This window comes from Gymnoscopelus microlampas, assembly GCF_963454915.1.
Source record: "Gymnoscopelus microlampas genome assembly, chromosome: 2".
Classification (NCBI taxonomy): domain Eukaryota; kingdom Metazoa; phylum Chordata; class Actinopteri; order Myctophiformes; family Myctophidae; genus Gymnoscopelus; species Gymnoscopelus microlampas.
In genome coordinates, this window is record NC_139939.1 from 34454120 (window position 1) to 34477452 (window position 23333).

The window sequence follows — 23333 nt, forward strand, 5'->3', positions numbered from 1 at the left end:
AATCATTAGAGGTGCCTAAGAACCAGTAGAGAACCGTTAAAGAACCATACAGCAGTTGAACAGGTTCTTTGTACAGCAGCGGTGCTACATAGCGCGTCAACCACCACACACAATCACTGAAGAAACAATATTTTTGTGTTTGAATGGACAAAAAAGTGGCAAAATAATAATCCAAAGTAGGCTAATTACAAGAAATCAAATGCAGTGTTACTAAAGCCACATAGGAAGAGTGTGGGTGGGGAGCCCTGAGGAAGTCTCAGACTCAGGATATTTATAACTTTTTAATCTTAAGGATCGGTCTGAAAATAATCAGGGACCCCTCTCATCCAATCCACTTTTTGTCCTGTAACAGCACATCTCCTGAGACAGTGGGTACCCAGTTCAGGCAATATATTATAACTCTATGAGTTCAGGTCATTAACTTAACTGTGTCCTTGGTGTTGTGTATTTGTATTGTTTTGTTTCCTTTGAGCACACACCAAAAGAAAATCCAAACAATGTTTCATTGAAACATTCATAAATTATTATTGAATTCTTGAATATTCGGTGGCAAATTGCCCTACTGGTTTCATGTTTATTCTCTGACATCAGTGATGTCAGTAAAGCAGACCTAGACATGTTGGGGATAAAATAGTAATGTTGGGGGTAACAGCATCAACACCACATCCTAAATATTGTATATTTTGAAACATAATATATTATATAATCTTTTTGTGAAACATGTTTTTGATGAAAGAAAGACCCATATTCTGATTTCATGTCTGTCCTCTCCCTACAGCTGCTGTGTTGCTTACATGCAGCAGAAGTGCAGTAGAAGCGATTCGTGTGGCCGGATACCAAGGGAGTGAAGTTCAAATTCCCTGCCCCTACCAAACGGGCTATGGGTATAATTACCAGTACTACTTGTGTAAAGGAGGCTGTGGCGATGCTGATGTTCTTATTGAGACCCAAATTGACTGGCCTACTGAGACTGAAGTAATTACGGTGGGCAGGTACTCTATTACTAAAAACAGAGTAGTCACCATCACTGGCCTTCAGCTGAGCGATGCAGGACAATACTGGTGTGGAGTGAGCAGGAACGGGAAAGACCTCTATTATGAAGTACAGGTGGAAGTGGTCCCAGGTAAATATGTTGTCAGAGTTGTTTGACAGACTTATAGTATGTTACCATTGTTAATGGCTACAATATAGAAATATATTGATTTAATTGGGTTTTAATCCACGCCTCATCATGGCCATAAAATATAAAACATTTGTACAATTATGTCAGCTTTTAGAAGCTTCAGCTGTGCATTATAATTCTACTCATGAATTTCTCTCTCTTTCTCTTTCTTTATCTGTCTCTTTCAAACATATTTCCATGAAACACACTTCCCCTTTACTGTCAGTTTTTCTATAATTACAATGCATATTAGTGAAGGATGTGGGCACTGGGGAGAGTTGAGTTGGATGTTGCAACACTGAGTAACAATGTGGTAAATAATTTAACAATGTGACTATGTGTATGGACTAGACATATGCCGATTTATGGGCCTCAACTGGTCAAATATGAAAAATAAATTGGATGCTTTTATCGATACTTCTATTTAAAAAAAGCTCTTGTCCAAACTAACGTCTTGTTATTTCCCCCCCCCAAAAAAGTCACTTGATCTTTTTCTTCTCATGGCAATTCTGTGGCACCTGTACTTGTGGACGTTTCTGATGCATGTTGTTTGCTTCAACAGACAGGTGCTGTGACCACGTGACCACAGTCCAGGGTTATGTGGAAAGTCCTATATCCATCAGATGTCCCTACACAGCCAAGCACCAGCTCAGCTTGAAGTATTTCTGCAGAGGAAATCAGTCCTCAACCTGTAGGCAGAATGCACTGGTGACTTCCGACCGCAACACGCAGGAACGACTCACTCTGAATGATGACAGAGCAGCAGGAGAGTTCACAGTGAACGTGACCAGTTTGAGCCATGAGGACAATGGGAGGTACCTCTGTGGTTTCCACAGCAACACAAGCTTGGACCACTTCTCTGCTTTTCAGCTGGAGGTCAAAGGTGAGAGGGCAGTCATAGCCTGAGTCATATGACAGTGCTTCATTAGCACCTTCCCCTTCTAGCTGTGCCTTCGGTTGGCTCCCACAGTATCAGTGGGCTTTGTTTGGAGGGGTCTATATGAACAACATAAAACAGTAATATTGAATACACACACATTTGCTCTCAATAACTAAGGCTTAAAAATGATATGAGTTACCATATAAGGATATAAGTCATTTGCTCATAATAACTAAGGCTTAAAAAGGATATAAGTTGCCATATAAGGATATATGTTGCCAACAGCTTGCAGTGGATGCCTGACACAGTACCCCGTCAAGTTATTCCCTCTCTCTCTGACCTTGTCCGTGACCCATAGGAGGGGTCCACGTTTCTGATGTGGTCCTCCAATGTGACATCAAGTGCCATTCGTAGCATTCCTGTGTAGACGCCATCCAGGGCTTTTTCCTGCTGTACTGTCAGCGTTCAGGTCTCGGGCCTCGTACAGCATTACTCATTGTAGACTCGAACAGTCGTCTCTTGATGTTGTTTCCCATCTCAGATGTCCACACTCTCCTCATCCCATACAACGCATTCCAGGCAAGTGCCTGGACCTTCAGATCTTGCACCAAGATATTTGGTGCAAAATCGATGGTTCTGTCCTCCATGTTGAATGCCATTACTGTTTTTTTGGCACTGAGCTTGAGGCTGATCTTCTTGCCCTCCATTTCTACTATCAGTATAGGCCTATTTCCTTTCCTTTCTCTGCTGTGTCTGAGACTAGGGCAATGTCATCTGCATAGTCAGTCTGTGATTGTGATGGAATGGGATGTACTCGCCGACTCTTCCTTGAAACCAACGTGAAACCCAATGCCTCCTCCCTGCCTCTGATTGTGAGTCTTAGGGCATGGTCCATCGCTACAATAAACAGGTTGGGGGTCAGTGTATCACCGTGTAGGATGCAGGCGAGTAGCCTATCTCAAACTCACAGCATCATGGGTCAGAACGTTGGCTTGAATCCAACTATAGCTTGCCGCCAATGCCTGCACCATCTTCTCAGGAACACCATAGGCCCAGATAATGTCGACACACTCATGTTTACGCACAATAAGGAAAAGTTGAAACATGCAAAGAAACATGTCTGAAGCTTTAAATAAAATAAAAAAATAATAATTAAAAGTATTAAAGAGCGCCTCTGACGAAAACTCCCAACTCCATTGGATCCTCAAACTGTCTGTCAAAAACAAACAACTCCCCCCCTCTCCTCTCCAGTGCTGCCTTTTCACAGCATGAGCAGAGCGCATTGCGCAGTGAGCGAGGAGTAGGACCACGTAAACAAACTCCCTGTAGTCTGTTAAAACTGTGCAGTGTACCCGTTTATCAAACTTAGCACTGATGTTAATGTTATGAAAACAAGTAATTATATTTCTAAAATCTATGAAGTGTTTAATGAGGAGAGCAATGTGACAAGAAGAAAGGAGTTCATTTCTGTCGCGCTACTTCTACTGAAACTCAAACAGTTATTGTGATATTTAAAGTCCTGTTTATTATTGTAGGCCTATATAATAAGTGTCATGAAGCATCAGGGCATTAATTCACACGTTGTGATGCATTGTGAGCTTGGAGATCCGTTGTTACCTTTTGGGAATTTTTACCCTTCCCTCAGCAGCAGAGCTTTTGTCAGCTGTTCGGACTCCCAACTCCACTTGAGATGGATTTCTGTTCGTCGGAAACTCCTAACTCCTCTTAAGTCTTAATTGCGCTGGATTTGGGTAAAGTGTTGATAATATGACACATGCAAGTATCTGACAATATATAAAGTCACTATACCAACTTTGATGAGGTAGTATTGCTTTGTTTTAAAAATATACGCTTTTCTTCATTTCCTGAAAAACGTATATTTAGTTTTTTCATTTCCTGAACAATGAGCGCTTTAGAGTTTGCAGGTTCGCGCTGGACAGCAGAGATATGAAGGATTACACCCTTCCTCACCCAGGAGTCAGCCCAGCTCCTTATCCAGGCATCAGTCATATCAAAACTTGACTATTGTAACTCTCGCCTTACTGGCATGTGCACTTAAGCCTCTCCAAATGATCCGGGAAGATGGATGTATTATGTGTATTATGATGTATTATGATGTATTATCTTGTGTCCTTGCTTACTGTACATTTCTCTGGATTAAGAGCATCTGCTAAACGCCTAAACTGTAAACTGATATCCATTAGACATACTGCTTGTGTTATACTACCTGTTATAACGTGATTAAGGAAAGGAAGTCAGCACCATATCAAGTTTTCATAATAATAAAAAGAAACTCTGTTTTATAGAATGGTGCTGTGTAAAGACGGTGGAGCTGAATGGAACAGAGGGACATCCGATAGATATACAGTGTCCTTATCCACCAAAACACAAGCTTAATGCCAAGTTCTTCTGTAAGGGCGAACACCGCCACAGCTGTGAGGATATTGTGACGAGCGAAAAGAGCGAAAAGACACATCGTGACCTCAGGTTGTCACTGCAAGATAACAACTCTGATTCCAACCAATTCCTGGTCACCATCACAGCGCTGAGAGCACAGGATGCTGGGACATACTGGTGTGGTTCAGATAAGGGATGGAGCGCTGGCAACTATACCAACATCCACCTGTCAGGTATAAGTCTGAAGAGATATAGATATTAGGGGTGTAACAATACATTTTAACTACGATACGCATCACGATACATGGTTGACGATACGATACATGGACGATAGTGGTTCATTCATGGCGATACGATACAATTCAGTGATTTAAAATCAATACAGTAACTACTTAGCAAAAAAAAAATGTGTGAAACGTGTGGATAGTGCAGGTTTTTTAAGGGGAAAAAAAATATTATGGATATAAATAAGTAAACACAGTGATTCTCTGGCAAATATATGGACATTGTATTTGAACACATATGGACAAACCCGCACCTTCTAGATGAACTCGAGGTTACGAATGTAACCCCGGTTTCTTTAGAATTCGGAGTAACATACTCACTATGGGATATCAGCGCCTCCTGGCGATGAACAGAGCTACATACCATAAACTCCCGGGCCATTCATTGGCTGAGAAGGGTATGTCACGTGTCCGGTAGACCGGAACCGGCTTAAAGCCGGTCGCGTGACGTGGCTCATCCTCTTTAACAACCGCTCTCTGCATGCAGATGCACACAAACAGGGGTGTTAGGTGAGTATGTTACTCCGAATTCTAAAGAAACCGGGGTTACATTCGTAACCTCGAGTTTCTTGTCAAATTCTCCGTAACATACTCACTATGGGATTCATAAACCCCCCTTGGGCTTATAGCCATACGGAAACCCTCCCAGTCCCGCACGCCCCCTTGCCGTAAGGCCCCGCCCCCACGGGCGTGACCTCCGGGCCGGGGGTGCGGGATATAGAAAAAAGGTAGACCCTGACAGACTAAGTCTTCCTTATTGAACTAATGAACAGACCCGAGTCTGTCCCAAAAGTGAAACACAAGGAAACAGGGCCTCTTCCCCTGGGACCCTACCAGGGTGGTCCCGAGGGGACTCAGGAGAAGGAAGGCAGGAGAGAGAAAAAACAGGGTAACAAAATCCTGTCCAAACCTCCCCCACTCTAGCTAGAGACAGCCGCTACGCCCAGGACAGCGTGCATCACTGACGACGCCGCCACGTCCAGGCTGCAGGAAGCCGCAAAAGTCGATGGAGACGACCAGTTTGCCACCTCGCAAACCTCCTGGACCGAAACTCCCCTGGAGAGAGCCCAGGATGCAGCCATGCCTCTAGTAGAGTGAGCCTTCAGTCCTTCTGGAACTGGAGCGCCACCACTGATGTAGGCCAGCCTAATGGCATCCAAGATCCATCTAGAAAGCGTCGCCCTAGCCACCGCCTTCCTCCGACCACATGGTCCGAAGGAGATAAAAGCTGTGACGACGACCGGCCGATCACTGTCCACTGGCAGCAGAGCTTCAGAGCCCTCCCTGGGCAAAGACAGTGCAGCCGCTCATCCTCCGCTGAAACGAAAGGAGGTGGATGAAAAACAGCTCAAACGGGGCCTGGGTCACCAACCCGTTCTTGGGAGCAAACGCTAAGTTGGGTTTAAAGGAGACACACCATGAATTTAAAACAAATATTTGATATTTAATATCATATGGTGTATGTCCCTCAAACCATTTTCAAAAGGTTTGAGCCTAAATCAACACTCAGATATACTCATCCCAAGTCAATTCTCTCAGGCTTATAAAGCACTTTCAGCTGCAATACCAAAACGTCCTGTTGGGCAGAGGGGTGCTACTGAGCAATTCTGTCTGTCAAAATACATGGGCAGAAAGTTTCGTGATGTAAGCAAACATGACATTTCTGAGATGGCCTGTTCAGACACGCCCATTCTGAAAATCTCTGAAATGAGAATGAATGACAATGTTAAAACAAAATATTTTTTGGGGTACAAGAGACACTGGGGAGCCCAAAAAATACCCCCCCCCCCCAAAAAAAGTGAAATTCATGGTGTGTCTCCTTTAAACAAAACCCTCCTGTTGTTGCCCGAGAACCTCAAGCATTCCGAACTCACCGAGAGTGCATGCATGTCACTAACCCGATTAGTTGTAGACAAAGCAACTGAAAGGACCGTTTTGAAACTGACGAACTGCGGATCTACAGACTCAAAACGGCTCGAACGGTGGACGGCAAAGGGCCCCCAGTACCACGGCCAGGTTCCAGGCCGGGAAAAGAGGCCTAGTAACCGGTCTGGCCCGCCTGGCACCGTTTCAAAAAACGACGCACCAGAGGATGTCGGCCAACTGTCATGCCACCGAAACCTTCGTGACAAGCGGAAAAGGCCGCCTGGTACCCCTTAACCGTCGAGAAAACCAGACCCTGACTCAACCTGCCATGCAGGAAGACGAGGATGCTGCGTACCGGGGCCTGGAAAAACCACCACTGGCGGTGATAGTTCCAGAGACCAAGACACGAACATGTTCCATCTATCGTTGTGCACAGCCCTCGTGGAAACGGCCCTCGCGCCCTGGATGGTAGTCACCACCTCAGGGGGCAGGCCACACAAAGTCAAGGTCTCCCTCTCACGGGCCAGACCCACAGGTCTAGGTCCTGAGGCCGCTTGTGGAAAATCTCGTACCCTGCCTGTCGTAACAGATCTCTGTTCGGGGGGAGGGGCCAGGGCTCGTCGCAGAGGGGAGGATTATTCCTGACCTCCATGCGCCCCACGCCAGTGCCACCAGCGGCACTGACAGTCCGTGGAGTCTGACCCTCTCCATTGTTGAGAGGACCAACTCCAGTGACGGGAACGCATAAAGCAGTTCAGTCGGCCAAAACTGGCCCAGATCTGGCTCATTATCTCCGGAGGAGAGGCCAATCTGCGTACCAAAAATTGCCCCTGGACAACAGAGTCGCACCGCTGTTCAGGAGGCCCGGTACATGTGAGGCTCTGAAAGACGCAAGGCGCGCGTCGCACCACAGCGTCAGATCGCCAGCTAGCTTTGTCCAACACCGGAGAGGCCAGGCCTCCCTGCTTGTTGACATAGCACAAGGTCGCGCTGTTGTCGGTCCTGAGCCGGACATGACAACCTCGAAACCGAGCCTTGCAATGTCTGACCGTCAGAAAAGACCGTCATCAGCTCCAAGTAGTTGATGTGGGCCGTCTGTAGACTGGGACCCCACACCCCCCTGACCGAGCGGCTCTCGTGGGGATACCTGGACCTTCTGATAACCTCAGGTGGACGGGACTCCAAGAGCCCGCATCCACCTCTGGGGAAAAAGGGGTCACAAGTGGGGCTTGTCTAAACGAAACAGGTGTAAGGCCGAAGTCATGAGACCCGCCGCCTGCAAGCATAGCCTGTATGTGACTTGTCGCCTCACGCGAGAAGACCATAGGCCCCAAAAGCTGTCTATCCCGTCCCGGGACAGACGCCTGTGAGCCTGGTCTAGCCCAGCGAGATCCCCATGAAGGTGGTCTGCTGAGACGGGACCAAAACGCTCGACAGACGTCGATGGTGAAAACCTTGCGACTTCAAGTGGGTTAACGGCCACGTCTGTGTGCCGCGCCCCCACCTGACTGCGGTGGATAGAAAGGAACGTGGAAAAAAGCATCCTTGTTTTAGGCCGATGCTGGTCCACCAATCCCCTCAACGCACCGTCCGTAGCAGAGACACGGACGTCAAAATCCGGAAACAAACACCTTGTTTGACATAGGAGGTTTATGCATAAAGGCATGTGGAAAACACACCAGTACAACCACAGTGTGTTGTTGTTGATCAGGGGAGCTGACCAGGTTCTCTGATGTCACCCAGTCCCGTGGCGAACGCGCACGTTTCCGACGGGACCGGTGATGTCGTCACGTGATCCAGCGGACTGCTTTGAAGGGAAAAACCCTTCAGTTAGGCAGTTTGCGGCAAAAGCTGCAGTCGGAACAGTTCATTCAAAGGATTTGCAATGTTTTCCCCCCCGCACAGGTTCAAAGGCTGAGCCGTGGTGGTAGGTGGCCACCGTGGTGTTGCTTTAGCGTGGCTGGCTATGCACTGTATCAAAAAACAACACTGCAAGTGTTGATGATAGTAAGGCTAGTCAGCCGCTAAGTGAAAACAACAGTAGCCTGACTGGAAGTCTAAGCTTTAGTCAAGGCTAAACCCACCATGAGCCACGACAATGTTGGCATCCGTTCCCATGGAGACCAATGATGTCGTCACGTAATCCCACGGACCCGCACGAGCAACGCCCGTTAGGGAGCGTGGAAAGGTAGCGGTGATAGTGGCCACCGCAGTGTTGCTTTAGCGTGGCTGGCTATGCACTGTACCAAAAAACAACACTGCTATGTGTTGATGATAGTAAGGCTAGATAGCTGCTAAGTGAAACAACAGTAAGCAGTTATCAAACATTCGAAAGTTGTAAACCTTCAAATATTTGTTGAGGCTGCTGGACCCTACGCATGAGAAAAACAATACTTTGTCTGTCATGGGGGTTTTTGTGGAGAATTGCAGCCTGTAACCCTTCAGTATTGTGTGCAACAACACCCAAGGATTCGGCTTGCAATATTTCCATTGTTCCACATCCCGAGCGAACGGGTCGGTGGGGGCTGATGACGTCATCGGCCGCTCGGAGCGAGTATTCGTTGTCATGGGGACCATTGACGCTGCTACTGGCACCAGCGGTGTAGAGACAGTAGAGGTACTAACGGTCTGTCCTGAGGACTCGGCAGGGTCACGTGACTGGGCACGGGGGCCTTCCCTGACGTCAACATTCGATTCGTCCGTCGTCGCCGCTCGCCTGTTCCCATGGAAACCAACGGCGCTGCCGATTGGACAGGCGGGGCCGTGCGCGTTAGTAGTGCTGGCTTGCCCGGGGGACTCGGAGGAGTCACGTGACTGGTCACGGGAAAATTTCCCGACGTCAGAAATAAGCCTACCTCGGCCGTCGTCTCTGCGCGGAGCGTCGACAAAGTTATCCTCTCTGTAGGAGGCGCCCTGTCGTATTCCAGCGGCAGACGAGGCCTTCTGTTTCCATGGAAACCTGTGAGGCGTGACAGCTGAGGGGTCGTCTGTCCTTCCAAAATGGCGGAGACAGAGGTCCGCTCTTTCTGACTCAAGCACTTCCGGTTCACAGTGGCGCTTGATCGCTTCCTGTGAGACGGAAGGCAAAACCGCCGTGACCCTGTTCCACTGGCGCTTTGGCGCCCTCTGGTGGACAAAGGTGGTGTCGGTTTTCCTATTACCTCCAAGTGATTTATTCCCTTCATATGATCCAAAACATGCACAGATGTTGTCCCAGCAATGTCCGGGGCACCGGAATTCGGGTGTACCCGGGCATTGTGGGCTCATGGGATGATGACACTGATCCATTGCATGCACAGAGGTTACCCCAGCAATGTCTGGGACACCGGAGTTCGGGCGTTCCCAGGCATTGTGGGTTTATGTAATGAGAACATTGGAGCAGAAAAGCCCTCGGTACGGGGACTCCACTGCACCGTTGTTCTAGGACATGTGAAATAACGAGCTGGTTTGTAACATGTAACACATTTATTTTCTTTGGCAGAAATAATGGTACCTTTAAACACACATTCGTTTTCATTACACACAGTCTTTTGGCACTTGAGGAGCCGTTCCTGGCCCTGTCCAACGAGGCCTGACAAGCCACTGTCCTCGTCCCCAGCATATGAAAAATGGCTTATGAAATGATTCATTGCATGCACAGCTGTTAACCCAGCAATCTTTGAAACACCGGTGTTCGGGCGCTTCAGGTATTGTGGGCTAAGGGCTTATATAGAGAACATTGGAGCAGAGAGGCCCTCGGTACGTTGACTCCACTGCTCTCTGCTGTTCTAGGACATGTGAAATAACGAGCTGGTTTGTAACATGTAACACATTTATTTTCTTTGGCAGAAAAAAATTGTACCTTATACACACACATTCGTTTTCATTACACACGGGGGTGTTGAACCGGTCTGTGCACCGGTGAGTCTGTTAATGTGCAAAAGTACTTTGGAACATGTGAAATGAAACAAAAGTAGGCACAGGAACAGTAAACAGCATGAAACGTTTTAACATATTTTATGAAAAACCAACATGTGTCCCAAAGGCACCCGATGAACCCGTTCACGGTTGTTCTCCTCATCCTGGAGCCTCCTTTCCCTGGATGCTGCCGGTTTGAGGTGCAGGGGGCAGGAGGGCGGCCAGCCCTGACTGTCTGGTGCTAGGAGGAGGCGTAGTCTGGGCCTACCTGGACCTGGAAGCTGCCTCGTCCCTTGTGGTAAAACGCCGGCTCGGCTGCGGTCCTTAGACGCCCCCGAGCGGGGTTACTCGTTACACAGTGAGAAGGCTAACACGCTGGTGTTGTCCTAGCGAGGCATAGCTAAGCTAGAACAGCACCGCTAATAACCTGTTGCTTAGTGAAGCTAGCTGGGTGTTGTTAAGCCAATAAAAACACTGTCTGACTGGAGCGACGTTAAACTAGCAAAGCAGCTAACGTAGCTAGTCTGGGCTAACTCACTCAAGAGACTCCTGCCTCGTTCTCCCCCTCGTCCATGCTGCCGTCGCCTGGAGCCCTTGTTGTCCTCTGGCGACGTCCTGCCGTCCCTTGTAGATGGCTGGGAGGAGGGGGAAGAAGAACCGCTAGTAGGCTGTACCTGGCTGGGCCCGCCAGGCACAGCTCGCGCAGCTGCTGGAGTGCCGTGTTCAACGGCCGGTGTGGCAGCCTGGTGGCGTCGCGAGCCGTGGTTGCGCTGCTCGGAGGCTCCGGGGCTGCTGGAGGGCCCATGGTGATCTGGGCACGCACGTGGTGGGGCCACCACGCACGTTCCTTGGGCCGGCGATGCGGGGTGTCTCTGGAGCCGCGCCGATCTAGGACGAATCCCCGCTACTTCCTCCGACTCGTGCCCTGGCCTTGGCCAGGCGGCTGTCGAGGTGCAGGGTGGGGAGTCAATGCAGTGTCCTGGCGCATCGGGGATGCGCCAGGCAGGAGATGCAGAAACGTGGGGATCGTCTCGGTTGCATGCGGAAATCCAGAAGCCCGCATCCGTGTGGTTCCTCCAATGCAGGGCTAGCGTCGAGTGTTTGCTAGTAAGCTAACGCTAACGCTAGGCTAGGCTTTAACACAGCGACCGACGGAGAGCTAGGCTAGTTAGCTTTAGCTGCTAGGCTAAAGCATTAGCCGCTAACTCTGGCTTGACCGTGCTAGCACGTGAGGAGGAAAACATGTAGTAGTAAGATAAGTTTAGAAAGAAGAAGATAGCCGCGGGAGCGGAACTAAGGATTTAAGGACTAAAAACCCGTGGGTAGGTACAAGTACCACCGCTGTGGGCTAAAGCTGGCTTCAGTCCGGAGAAATCGAATAGTTTCAGAATAATTTGTTTTAGTATGTCTTAAGCCGTGTTACATCTGCCATGCAGAGAAGCGAAAGAGGATGAGCCACGTCACGCGACCGGCTTTAAGCCGGTTCCGGTCTACCGGACACGTGACATACCCTTCTCAGCCAATGAATGGCCCGGGAGTTTATGGTATGTAGCTCTGTTCATCGCCAGGAGGCGCTGATATCCCATAGTGAGTATGTTACGGAGAATTTGACAAGAAACACAGAGATTACACACATTTATCGATAAACCAAGTGTAATGATATGTAATGGAAAAGTAATTAAATCCCTCTTTCTCTTTTTTCTTCTTAAAATTGCTAAATACAACACACAAGTACTTAGTATAGATAAAATTGATTCGATACGATTATTTGCATTGCAAAACGATTCGATACAAAGTCAAACGCTACGATATTTTGCTGTTTGAATATCGATATAGTAGATTGTTGAAAATGTAAATTGATTTTTCGATGCAGTTACTATATTGTTACACCTCTAATGGATATAGATGATCAGTCCTATATTGTGCTGATCAGAGCAATGGTCACTGAGTTATGGCCTTTTGAAGTCTTGTAGCTCCCCTTATGTGACTATTCTCAAGCCAGACCCATGAACAGTGTTTGTGCCAAGTCTTGCGTGTATCAGAGCAACGGTGTGCCTTGGAAGTCGGGATGTTACGTTTGCGATGTCTACCGTCCACCATCCACCCACCCTCTAGGCAATTTGTATGTGGGAAGTAGTTGTATGTAAATTAATCTATGTACATTATAACTGAATGGGTTCAGTCATGGGGAGTTAAGAGCTAATTTATATTTTATATATTTTATGACTGTGTGTTTGCCCAAAACAACAGGTTTTCAAATTAAAAACATGACATAATGTGTATGTTCTCCAACAGTCTTACCACAGACTACTACTGTGGACCCAACCTCCTATGAAGTCTCTGTGACACCTGTAACAGGTATACAGAATGTGTATATACTGTACTAGTCATTATTATTAGTGTGAGTCACCTGTCAGGTATGAGTCTGAAAAGCTTTTCCACCCAGAGAGAATATTATAGATTTTCAGACCACGTGATCAGTCCTATATTGCGCTGATCAGAACAATGGTCACTGAGTTATGGCCATTTGAAATCTTAGACACTGCAGTGGCACCCCATATGTGTGCAATTTAGGTTTTCTGGTGTGACTATTCTCATGCCAGACCCCTGAGCAGTGTTTGTGCCAAGTGTGGCGTGAATCAGAGCAACGATGTACCTTGCAAGTCAGGATGTTACCGTCCACCATCCACCCACCCTCTAGGGAATTTGTATGTGGGATGTAGTTGTATGTAAATTAATCTATATACATTATAACTGAATGGGTTCAGATAAGGCCTAGGGAGCTAAGAGCTCATTTATATTTTATGACTGTGTGTTTGCCCAAAACAACAGGTTTTCAAATTAAAAACATGACATAATGTGTATGTTCTCCAACAGTCTTACCACAGACTACTACTGTGGACCCAACCTCCTATGAAGTCTCTGTGACAACTGTAACAGGTACAGAAAGTATATAAACTGTACTAGTCATTATTATTAGTGTGAGTCACCTGTCAGGTATGAGTCTGAAAAGCTTAATCCACGTGATCAATCCTATATTGCGCTGATCAGAACAATGGTCACTGAGTTAAGGCCATTTGAAGTCTTAGACACTGCTGCAGCACCCCATATGTGTGCAATTTAGGTTTTCTGGTGTGACTTATCATGCCAGAACAGTGTTTGTGCCAGGTTTGGTATCAGAGCAACGTGTGGCCCCTGGGGGCCAGTGACAGCAGTAAGCTGGGTTGTACAATGTGGCCCCTGGCAGCAGTAAGCTGTACAACATGTGGCCCTCAGGGGCCCCTGAAACAGTAAGTTGTGTTGTTCATTGTGGCCCCTGGTGTGATGGTCTCATGGCAGACCCCTGAACAGTGTTTGTGCCAAGTTCGGTGTGGATCAGAGCAACGATGTGCCTCGCAAGTCAGGATGTTACCCCCCCCCCCCCCCCCCCAAAAGGCAATTTAAATATTTAAATTGTCCAATTTAAATAATTAAATATTTTCGAGTTGCACTTATTTTATATTAAAAGTGTGTCTCTCAGTTATACCTTCTATTTATGTTAGACAATTTGAATTCAAATACAGTGGGTTCAGTGATTATGAGTTAAAAGCGAATTTATATTTTGTCTCATGACTGTGCTCAAAACAACAGATTTTTTAAAAACGTGACACAATGTGTATGTTCTCCAACAGTCTCCTTACCACAGACTACTGCTGTGTACACAACAGGTAGGCCTACAGTATGTCTATATACTTCATTATTATTAGTGTGTTTGACTATAGACATCCACAATAGTACAATAGCCACCCACCCATGCATGGCCATTTTCAATATGTTTTATGATATTTAATCATGACTACACTATATGCTAAATTAATACATTATTATTACGACATAGTCATTCAAAACACAATGTAATGAATTTATTAAGCATTTAACATTTAATTAAAATTAACCGGCTTTCTCAAAAAGCGGACGTGGCATGTGCATGGAACCACACTTTATGGAAAAGTTGCCTCCATGGTGGAGATCTGTGGTGCACTGAGCAAATACTTTCTAGTTGCACTTATTTTATTAAAGGTTTATCTCTCAGTTATACCCTCTGTTTATGTTAGTTTAAATTGTTGTCAGTGACATAGAAAGTGAACCAACTACTGTATTATCTATTTCCAGATGGTCTGCTCATTAAGTATGTGGTATTCATTGTTCCTGCTGCTGTTGCTGTTCTGGGTGCACTTGCCCTGGCCATTATATGCAAAAAGAAATGTAGCAGGAATGAAGGTAGGTTTTATTACACACACACACACACACACACACACACACACACACACACACACACACACACACACACACACACACACACACACACACACACACGCACGCACGCACGCACGCACGCACACACACACACACGCACACACACGTGCGCACGCACGCAACACACACACACACACACACACACACACACACACACACACACACACACACACACACACACACACACACACACACACACACACACACACACACACACACACACACACACACACACGCAAACACACATGTTGCATTGTGGTCTAACACTCTGTTTTTCCAGGTGCTCCAGTGTACCCTGACACATCCAGGAGAACTGAGGTATGATGTAGTGATTGGTGTGGCTTATACAGTATATGTTATCAAAATACTGTCATCATCATGTAGCATTCATTTACATTCGTAATACTACAGGTATAGATACTTTTAACATACATATATAATGTTCTTTAACACAGCATATGTATCACGAATCCCCTTGCGGTCTACAACTTCTAAACATGCAACTTCAACAGACTCAGGTCAGAACAATGTAACTTTCTCAATAATTGTGCATCAATGCAGGTATTAGTTTAGTTTAGTTTATTTCAGTCCATTTGTGGTAACATATAGTTAAAATTTCAAAGGTAATACAAAAATGTATATTAGAATTTATAAAGAAAAAACTTCATAACCTTTGGTTACATTAGCATAGTTCGGCATATGTTTATCTGGTTTAGATGTACCAGATGCAGGTCAGTAGGCCTAACATCTTTTCAGTGATATAGTACATGCTGGTGGCTGTGGGTGGTAACAGAGACGACCTGTGCATCTCTAGTCGCTTCCACGTCTATGCTTATTTTCATTTTCATATTTTCTTGCAGCCCAAGGAGGACTTGTACGCAAATCAAGATATGACGTGCACTAACACCTTTCAAGGTGAAGATGATATCTACGAAAACCCACGAGTGGCATCTGAATGCTAAAAACAGATATGATGAGTTGTGCAGAATAGTGGATTTAAGCTTATTCTGGCCGTAGACCATAGACCATAAAAAAAATATGGACATTGTCACACCCCTGGTTATACAGACCGTAAATGAAGCCTATTTTTCAGCGATTTCAAATCCGCCATCTTTGTATACCCAGTCAGAAAAATTGACTCGGAAATGAATGCTATTGGTTGGGACCAGAGTGGGGGGTGGGGATTAATGCTATTGGTTGTGTAGATTGTTAATCAAGATCATCACAAGGTAGCCACGCCCCTCCTACAGCATACCCTTCTTTATCATCAATTTTAAAATAAATGGGACCATAATTTACCAAAACGCATATCATGGTGATTGAAAGACGACTTTAAACTAACGCCTGGAAGCATATAGTATTTATGACAATGTTTATTAAGGTAATAAAATCAAGTGTAAAGTTCCACTTGAATAGAGCCTAATTGCTTCTGACACCAGCAGGGGTGAAACAGCGAGACTACTAAGCCATTCATATGTACTGTCTCTTATAGCCTCAATTTACACGCTGGATGTTAGCCCCTTGGGTGGCACAAGTTACTTGGACCGCTTTTTGATTATTTTAAATTGTAGCTTTGTAGTATTTCTGTAATTTTTCATCTCTTGTTTGTAATCCTTATTTATCCTAATTTCCTTGTATCACTATTGATGCCATTTAGATAGATGCTAGTTATGTTAACCAAATGTACTGCCGTTTACTTTTTCATAACGGTGTATGTATACTATTTAGAAATGTCAACGGTAACTTACATTTTTGAGCTGTCCAGAGCAAAAAGACACTTGATCACATGATCCTTGAACAGGATTGTCAAGGTGCATTATCTAGAATCTTACAAGCAATAACACTGTTACTTACTGGTGTGATTCCATGAGAAAATAGTGGAAAACTGTCCTCATCATTGGCCATTACAAAGCTATAGGCAACATACATATGTCTTTACATTATGTCCCATCTTGTTAACATTGTTTTGAGATGGCAATGTCAAAGGCAGATAAAGAGTCATGGTGGCTACAGTTAATAAATAGATCTGAAGGAAATAAGCTACTGTATGCACCTATTGACTATTTAAGAGTGTCTTTGACACAGACCACATTGCACAAAAGTACAATGTCAAGGCAGCTTAGAAGCGCCTTTGCCAAATTCAGATGTGGAGTTGCTCCTTTAGCTACTGAAATCGGTAGATACACCAACCTATCAGTTGATAGACGTTACTGTACTTTATGCAATGATGGTTCTATTGAATCGGAAGCCCAAGTTCTTTTACACTGTGACCTCTATGCAGACATTCACTCTGAATAATTTCTTCACCTATCAAAGTATGTTGCACATTTTAATGAAATAAACTGTGTGTAATTTTAGCTGGTAAATATTGTGTCAATGAACGTATTGTGTGAACGAACGTGAAGCCTGCCACCTCATTCTTAATAGACGACTTTCTTTTATGAGTTTATAATTTGTTTTTTATTTTGTTTTTGTATTTTGTTTTATTATATAAAAAGGCATGGCGAGATACCCCCTGTCCGTCCGTCCGTCCGTCCGTGTGTCATTCTGTCTGTCTGTGTACAGCTAATCTCCGGCACTGTTGGCTTGATCGTAGCAAAACTGTGCGCACACATTCCCTGGATGCCAATTCAGAACCTCTGCCCCAAAATGTTCACATGGGCCAGTTATAGCGCCACCAGGAAGCCGCTTTTTGCAAAACAATTTTTTGACAGTACTCCCACAGATTTTGTCCAAACATCACGCAAATCGCTACACAGTATCCCTATAATCACTAAACAAAACAGGTCTTTCAAGTTTTTCATATTCCATCCTGATTGGCTAAAAACGGCTTCCACAGTTTGCAGGAGTGCTCTGTTTTGAACAAAATGCCTCAAATCATGAACACAGCATGCAATTTCTGTGAAATCGTGCACACACATTCCCACTATGCCGAGGAAGAAATGCCACTTCTTTTTAAATCAGCCTCATGGTGGCGCTATAACAGGCCGATTCGTGTTTTTACCTATAACTGCACCGATCTGTGTAAAACTTTGTATGCGCACTCCCTAGAGGCCAAGGAAAAACCTTTGCCCTGCATTTTTCACATCTGCCTTTTATAGCGCCACCAGGAGGCTGACTTATGTAAAACATAACACAAACATAACACTTTTTTTATATTACTCCTTCCCATTTTATCCAAATTTCACGCAAATGACACATGATCTCTATAGTCAAGTGATCAAGATGGACTGTTTGATTTTTCATATTCCATCCTGATTGGCTAAGATTCACATCTAAAGTTTGCTGTAGTGGCTTGTTTGAACAAAATGCCGCAAATCATGAACGCAGCGTCCGATTGCGGTCAAACTTTGCACACACATTCACACTATGTTGAGGAACAAATACCACCCTTTTTAACATTGGCCCGTTATAGCGCCACCAGCAGGTCTAATTTTGCAAACCCCATTTTTGGAACACATCAGCTTTCAATTCCAGAGCCACAAACCAACATTCACTGAACAAGTTTCACTGCCACACCGGGCCCCAACATGACCACAACAGGGTTACTGTACATCTTGAACCACATCAGCACATGACACGAACAGCATCAAACACGAACAGCATACAACAAAAACATCATACAACACAAACTGCAGCAGCAGCATCCAGCAAAGGAAAAATTTGGTATGTCACAATTATTACATAATCACCTGATCGCAAGTATTTCAGATAATCGCAATACTTTTTCGGATAATTGACAATCATTTCCATGTTGAAAAATGTTCATATGTTTTTCAAACATTTTCAAAAATAGTGGATGTTTTTTTTAAGTATAAAGTTATTGAGTTATGCAAGTTATTTGTCATATCTGACCCGTGCACCTTTTGTTTACGAAGACAGACACAGTGTACGACGCAATAATTAATTAATTCGGCCTAGTTAATCGCAATTATTTGAGCGACAATTAATCGTCAAGTAAAATGTCATAATCGTGACAGCCCTAAAGAGGTTCCTACTTTGAGTCGTCTTCATCAGCCGTCTTCAGGGGAAACCCCCGAGAAGGACAAGGTCTTAGGCCGTTCGACCGTGCGGACCAAGTCTTCGGAGGAATCCCCCATGCAGACAAACCCATGGATAGAGAGAGATCTCCAGATCTCGATCTCTAGGTTAGGGCATCCTCGGATGAGCCTTCCAGCGGGCGTCTCCCATCATCTCCATCCTCCATACGTCTGGTTAGCTTCACCAGTACTTTACATCTCTCTGGTTAGCTTCACCAATACTTTATTAGAGGTGGATGGTCTGGGAGGGTGTTACACTGTAGGTGAGAACCTCAGTCTTCTGGGCATTTACGTATGTGTGTGGGGGTGTATGGGTGGGTGGGTGTGTGTGGGGGGTGTGTTTGTGTGTGTGTGTTTATAAAATAAATTTAAAAAAGAGACCCTCCTCCACTGATGGCCTGTCTTCATAGTCCAGGCTTATAATGAAGAGGAGGGGGAGGGGGTTGTCCCCTGCAACACCTCTGCCAGCCTTGAGTATCAGAAAGAAAGAAAGAAAGAAAATTAATTCAAGTAACCGAGAGCCATACGAGAGCCAACCGAGAGCGTATACGTATACTGTATCCTGTCACAACATGCAGCCTAGTATACATACAGTATACTGTATCCTGTCATAACTGCATAACATACACAGCCTAGTATAAATATACTGTATCCTGTCACAGCATACACAGCCTAGTATACGTAGAGCTTGTAGATCGGCTATGTTCACAATGTTTGCCTCTTTTTCTTACGTAATATTTGACCATTTGACCATAATTGTAACTTTATAAATGTGAAAATACCCTGTATACACGTATACGGCATAGCAGTGGCGGCCATTTTGTGGTGTCACTGATAGAAAACCCATTAATGTTTCCCATGGAGATTTCCGAAAATATTTTTTATAAATGATTTTTTTTTTTTAGACCTGGAACACATCTGTGTAATTTTTTTGATTTGAGCTAAAAAAAAAGCATTATTTTACACTTTGGCTATTCAAAAATAGCAGATATACAAGCTTGTAGATCTGCTATTTTTTATTTAAAAAAAAAAAAGGTTTAGCAAATCTTTGAATATATATATTTTAAAGGAGGAGTTCACCCAAAAAATGGCTTATTTTCTATAAATTGCACACCCTATGAAGCCTTGAATCCATGGATTCTTTTTTGTTTTTGTCGCATTCCTAAGCTAATAATTTGATTCCCGTCTCCTACCGGCTAATGTATCCGGTAGGAGACACAAAGTAGATTATTTGTGTCTCCTACCGGAAATACACACGGTCATCAAATTATTGTCTTAGGAATGCCACAAAAACAAAAATAAATCCATGAAATCAAGGCTTCATGGGGTGTGTAATTGATAGAAAATAAGTAATTTTTTGGGTGAACTGCTCCTTTAAGAGAACATTTGTAACTCAAATATTTGCTTCTGGGGGTCCCTGGAACGAAATATTTTGAGATGGGGTCCGCGGCCAAATACCTATTATTTTAGGGGTCCTTGACATGAAAAAGTTTGAGAACCACTGATATAGAAACATACGTTTTTCAAAAAACTGCTTTAGAAGACATTTGTAGAATCCCAAGAAGCAAAGATTTGAGTTAAAATATTTGCTTTAAAAAATATGTATTGAAAGATTTGCACAAATTTTCAAGAAAAAACAAACAAACAGCAGATCATATACAAGCTCATAGCGCGGCCGCATTATGAGCTTGTATATCTGCTATTTGAATAGCCCAAAGAAATCTAAAATTACACAGATGCTTCCCCCGTCTAAATGGGTTAAGCCTGGAACCAAGCCATCCAGGATCCTGATTAATGTGCCCAGTGGTGCAAAAAGCACTCCAAATCTTTACTTGAGTAAAAGTACCAATACAGCAATTTTGAAATACTCTATTAGAAGTAGTGGAGTAGAAGTAAAAGTATTGAAAATGTAAAATACTCCAGTAAAGTAAAAGCTCCTCAAAATTGTACAGTAGCCTACTTGAGTACATGTACTTAGTTACTTTACACCACTGACTAGGCCTGCAAACACAGCTCAACAATACAATATATTCACTTCACATCACATCACAACAATGCTTCATCCTGACTAGTTGTTGCTTTACTAAGAATAAAAGTGAAATTAAACACGCAATTCCATCAATTCCTTTAATGCTAATTAGCTAAGCCAAGTCACCTGCAGAAACTCACCTCAGACAGTTGTTTGGTCAGGTGGAGAAAATGTCTTGTCACAAGTGTGTTTTAGCAGCTTTCACCACTCTGGTAAACACTGACAACTCTACACAACGTTCATGTGGAGTAAAGTTGCATTATGAGTTGTTTATTTTGCTCTTTTACTTCCAAATTTTGCAGAGCTTGTAACAAACTGTGTGTGTCTGTGTGTGTGTGTATGTGGGTGTGTGTAAGGGGGGAGGGGGGGGTGGGGCTGACAATTGGAGGACTTATAAAGCCCGCCCCTCCCTCCCTCCCTGCTTCCTGAGTTCCAGCAAGGAAGCTTTTGAAAGGAAAGGACATAAATCCGTCCGTTCTCTAGATATATGACGTGACACTCACGGGTGGCAAACTCGCACCGGAAGTTCGATGAATTACGTTGCAGTGGATGGAGACGGCTGGAGCAGCTCATGAACAAACATTATTTCTGAATGATTGAGAACATTGAAAAATAATCGCTTCAGGAAAATAAAAGAAAACATATCACACATTTTTTTCTGCTGTCTTGTTTTTCCATGTACAATCTACATACATTTATTTAGGTATCCAAAGAGCAGAGAGAGTAAGATGCTCACTGGGCAGCCAGACTGATTGACAGTCACTGATTGACAGCTGTCTGCCAATCAATCAGTCAACACCTGTTGACAGCTCACACACGCCCCCCCTCCCCCTGCACCCCCACCCACCCAAATGCATTGTGAGCTTGTAGATCGGCTATCTTCTTACTGTATGTTTTGTAATAATAATAAAAATCTACAAAGTGGTCCGGACCAGGCTAACAGCCAAGCTTAATTAATCCAGTGCCTTGTTCTTCAAGTTTTGTGAAGCTGTTAGTCCAATGACTCCAATCTTTAATCAATGACTTTTTCCACAGTTAATTCAACACATATGTTTGTTTTATATGGACTCGTTTTTAATGACCCTGCATTCAAATAAAATCAAATAAATAAGATAACAATAAGATGTAATTATATTACTGAAATAGTGTGTGACCATGAATCATAATTGTTTCACAATGACTCATGTGATATGTCATTGTCACTCTGTTAACACTATAGTTCACATTGTAGATATTTGATAATATATTCGTTTTTTTTATTACAAACAGCTCACACGTGTGTGAGCTGTGAAGAGGTGTTGACTGATTGATTGGCAGACAGCTGTCAATCAGTGACTGTCAATGTCAATCAGTCTGGCTGCCCAGTGAGAATCTTACTCTCTCTGCTCTTTGGATACTTTATACATTTATGTAGATTGTACATGGAAAAACAAGAGAGCAGAAAAAAATGTGTGATATATTTTCTTTTATTTTTTATAGCTATACCTCTATGGTCTCCATCCACTGCAATGTAATTCATCGAACTTCCGGTGCGAGTTTGCCACCCGTGAGTGTCACGTCATATATCTAGAGAACGGACGGAAGTATGTCCTTAGTCCTTTCCTTTCAAAAGCTTCCTTGGGTTCCAGGGTATCTCAAGTGGGTGCCCCGTGGGCCGGTGGTGGTGTGAAGTAACTAAGTATATTTACTCAAGTACTGTACTTAAGTAAATTTTTCACTTTTCTGGAGTATTTACAAATTTCAATACTTTTACTTCTACTCCACTACATCTCAGAAGAAAATATTGTACTTTTACTCCACTACAATTATTTGAAAACTTTACTAGTTACTTTGCAGTTTTGCAGATATAGATTATTACATTATAAAACATACATCAACCACCTTAGCCCTATTTTATACATAGGCTATTCAAAAATAGCCGATCTACAAGCTCACAACGCGTCGCATCGCGCTTGCAACCTGTTTGTGAGCTTGTAGATCGGCTATGTTTGGCTAATAGAATAGGGATGCTGGGGTTCAAGTGGTTAAACGTATAGTATAACGGCTACAAGTTCAGCTCATGTCATTCTCTCTTAAGAGAGACTGACAGAGAGCCCTGACGTCACAACATTTTGAGCGACGAACACTGCACTCTGGTTGGTTGGGGAAATTAAAGGTTGACTCCCACTTCCTATGCCAGGAACGTCAACACCCTGGTCCAGGTTCTTATTTTTAAGCAAAACGCGAAGGAAAATAAAAGCCTGGAGATCGAGGCTACTGATTTACTGACTCCACACCTCACAGTATCCTTATCTCATCTGTCCAGTTATGCCATCCATTTATATCGTAGTTGATTATGTTAGGTTAATTCTTTAATAAACATTTGTTATTGATTTTACACCAGATCCTTCCCTTATTTGTCATGGATTTGAGCCAGCCATGACACTGGGGACACCCTGCCCCCCTGGATTCGCAATGTATCTGTGCCAGATTACATTATCTG

The 23333-nt window shown here is 44.1% G+C and overlaps 1 protein-coding gene across 4 annotated transcripts in view; it reads left to right on the forward strand.

Annotated features, from left to right (window-relative positions):
* LOC311061082 (polymeric immunoglobulin receptor-like) overlaps positions 1-17112 on the forward strand; it is a 41549-nt gene extending 24437 nt beyond the window's left edge. For 2 of the 4 annotated variants that reach the window (XM_084079589.1, XM_084079591.1), the window contains exons 2-10: positions 779-1123; positions 1725-2045; positions 4349-4672; positions 12782-12844; positions 14158-14193; positions 14639-14746; positions 15063-15100; positions 15238-15300; positions 15643-17112. In XM_084079589.1, coding sequence (XP_083935715.1) covers positions 779-1123; positions 1725-2045; positions 4349-4672; positions 12782-12844; positions 14158-14193; positions 14639-14746; positions 15063-15100; positions 15238-15300; positions 15643-15744 — 1400 coding nt within the window. In that variant the 3' untranslated portion in view covers positions 15745-17112. The remainder of the gene's footprint in view (positions 1-778; positions 1124-1724; positions 2046-4348; positions 4673-12781; positions 12845-14157; positions 14194-14638; positions 14747-15062; positions 15101-15237; positions 15301-15642) is intronic. The other 2 variants (XM_084079590.1, XM_084079592.1) reach the window with 2 other exon arrangements.
* Positions 17113-23333: the final 6221 nt, after the last annotated feature.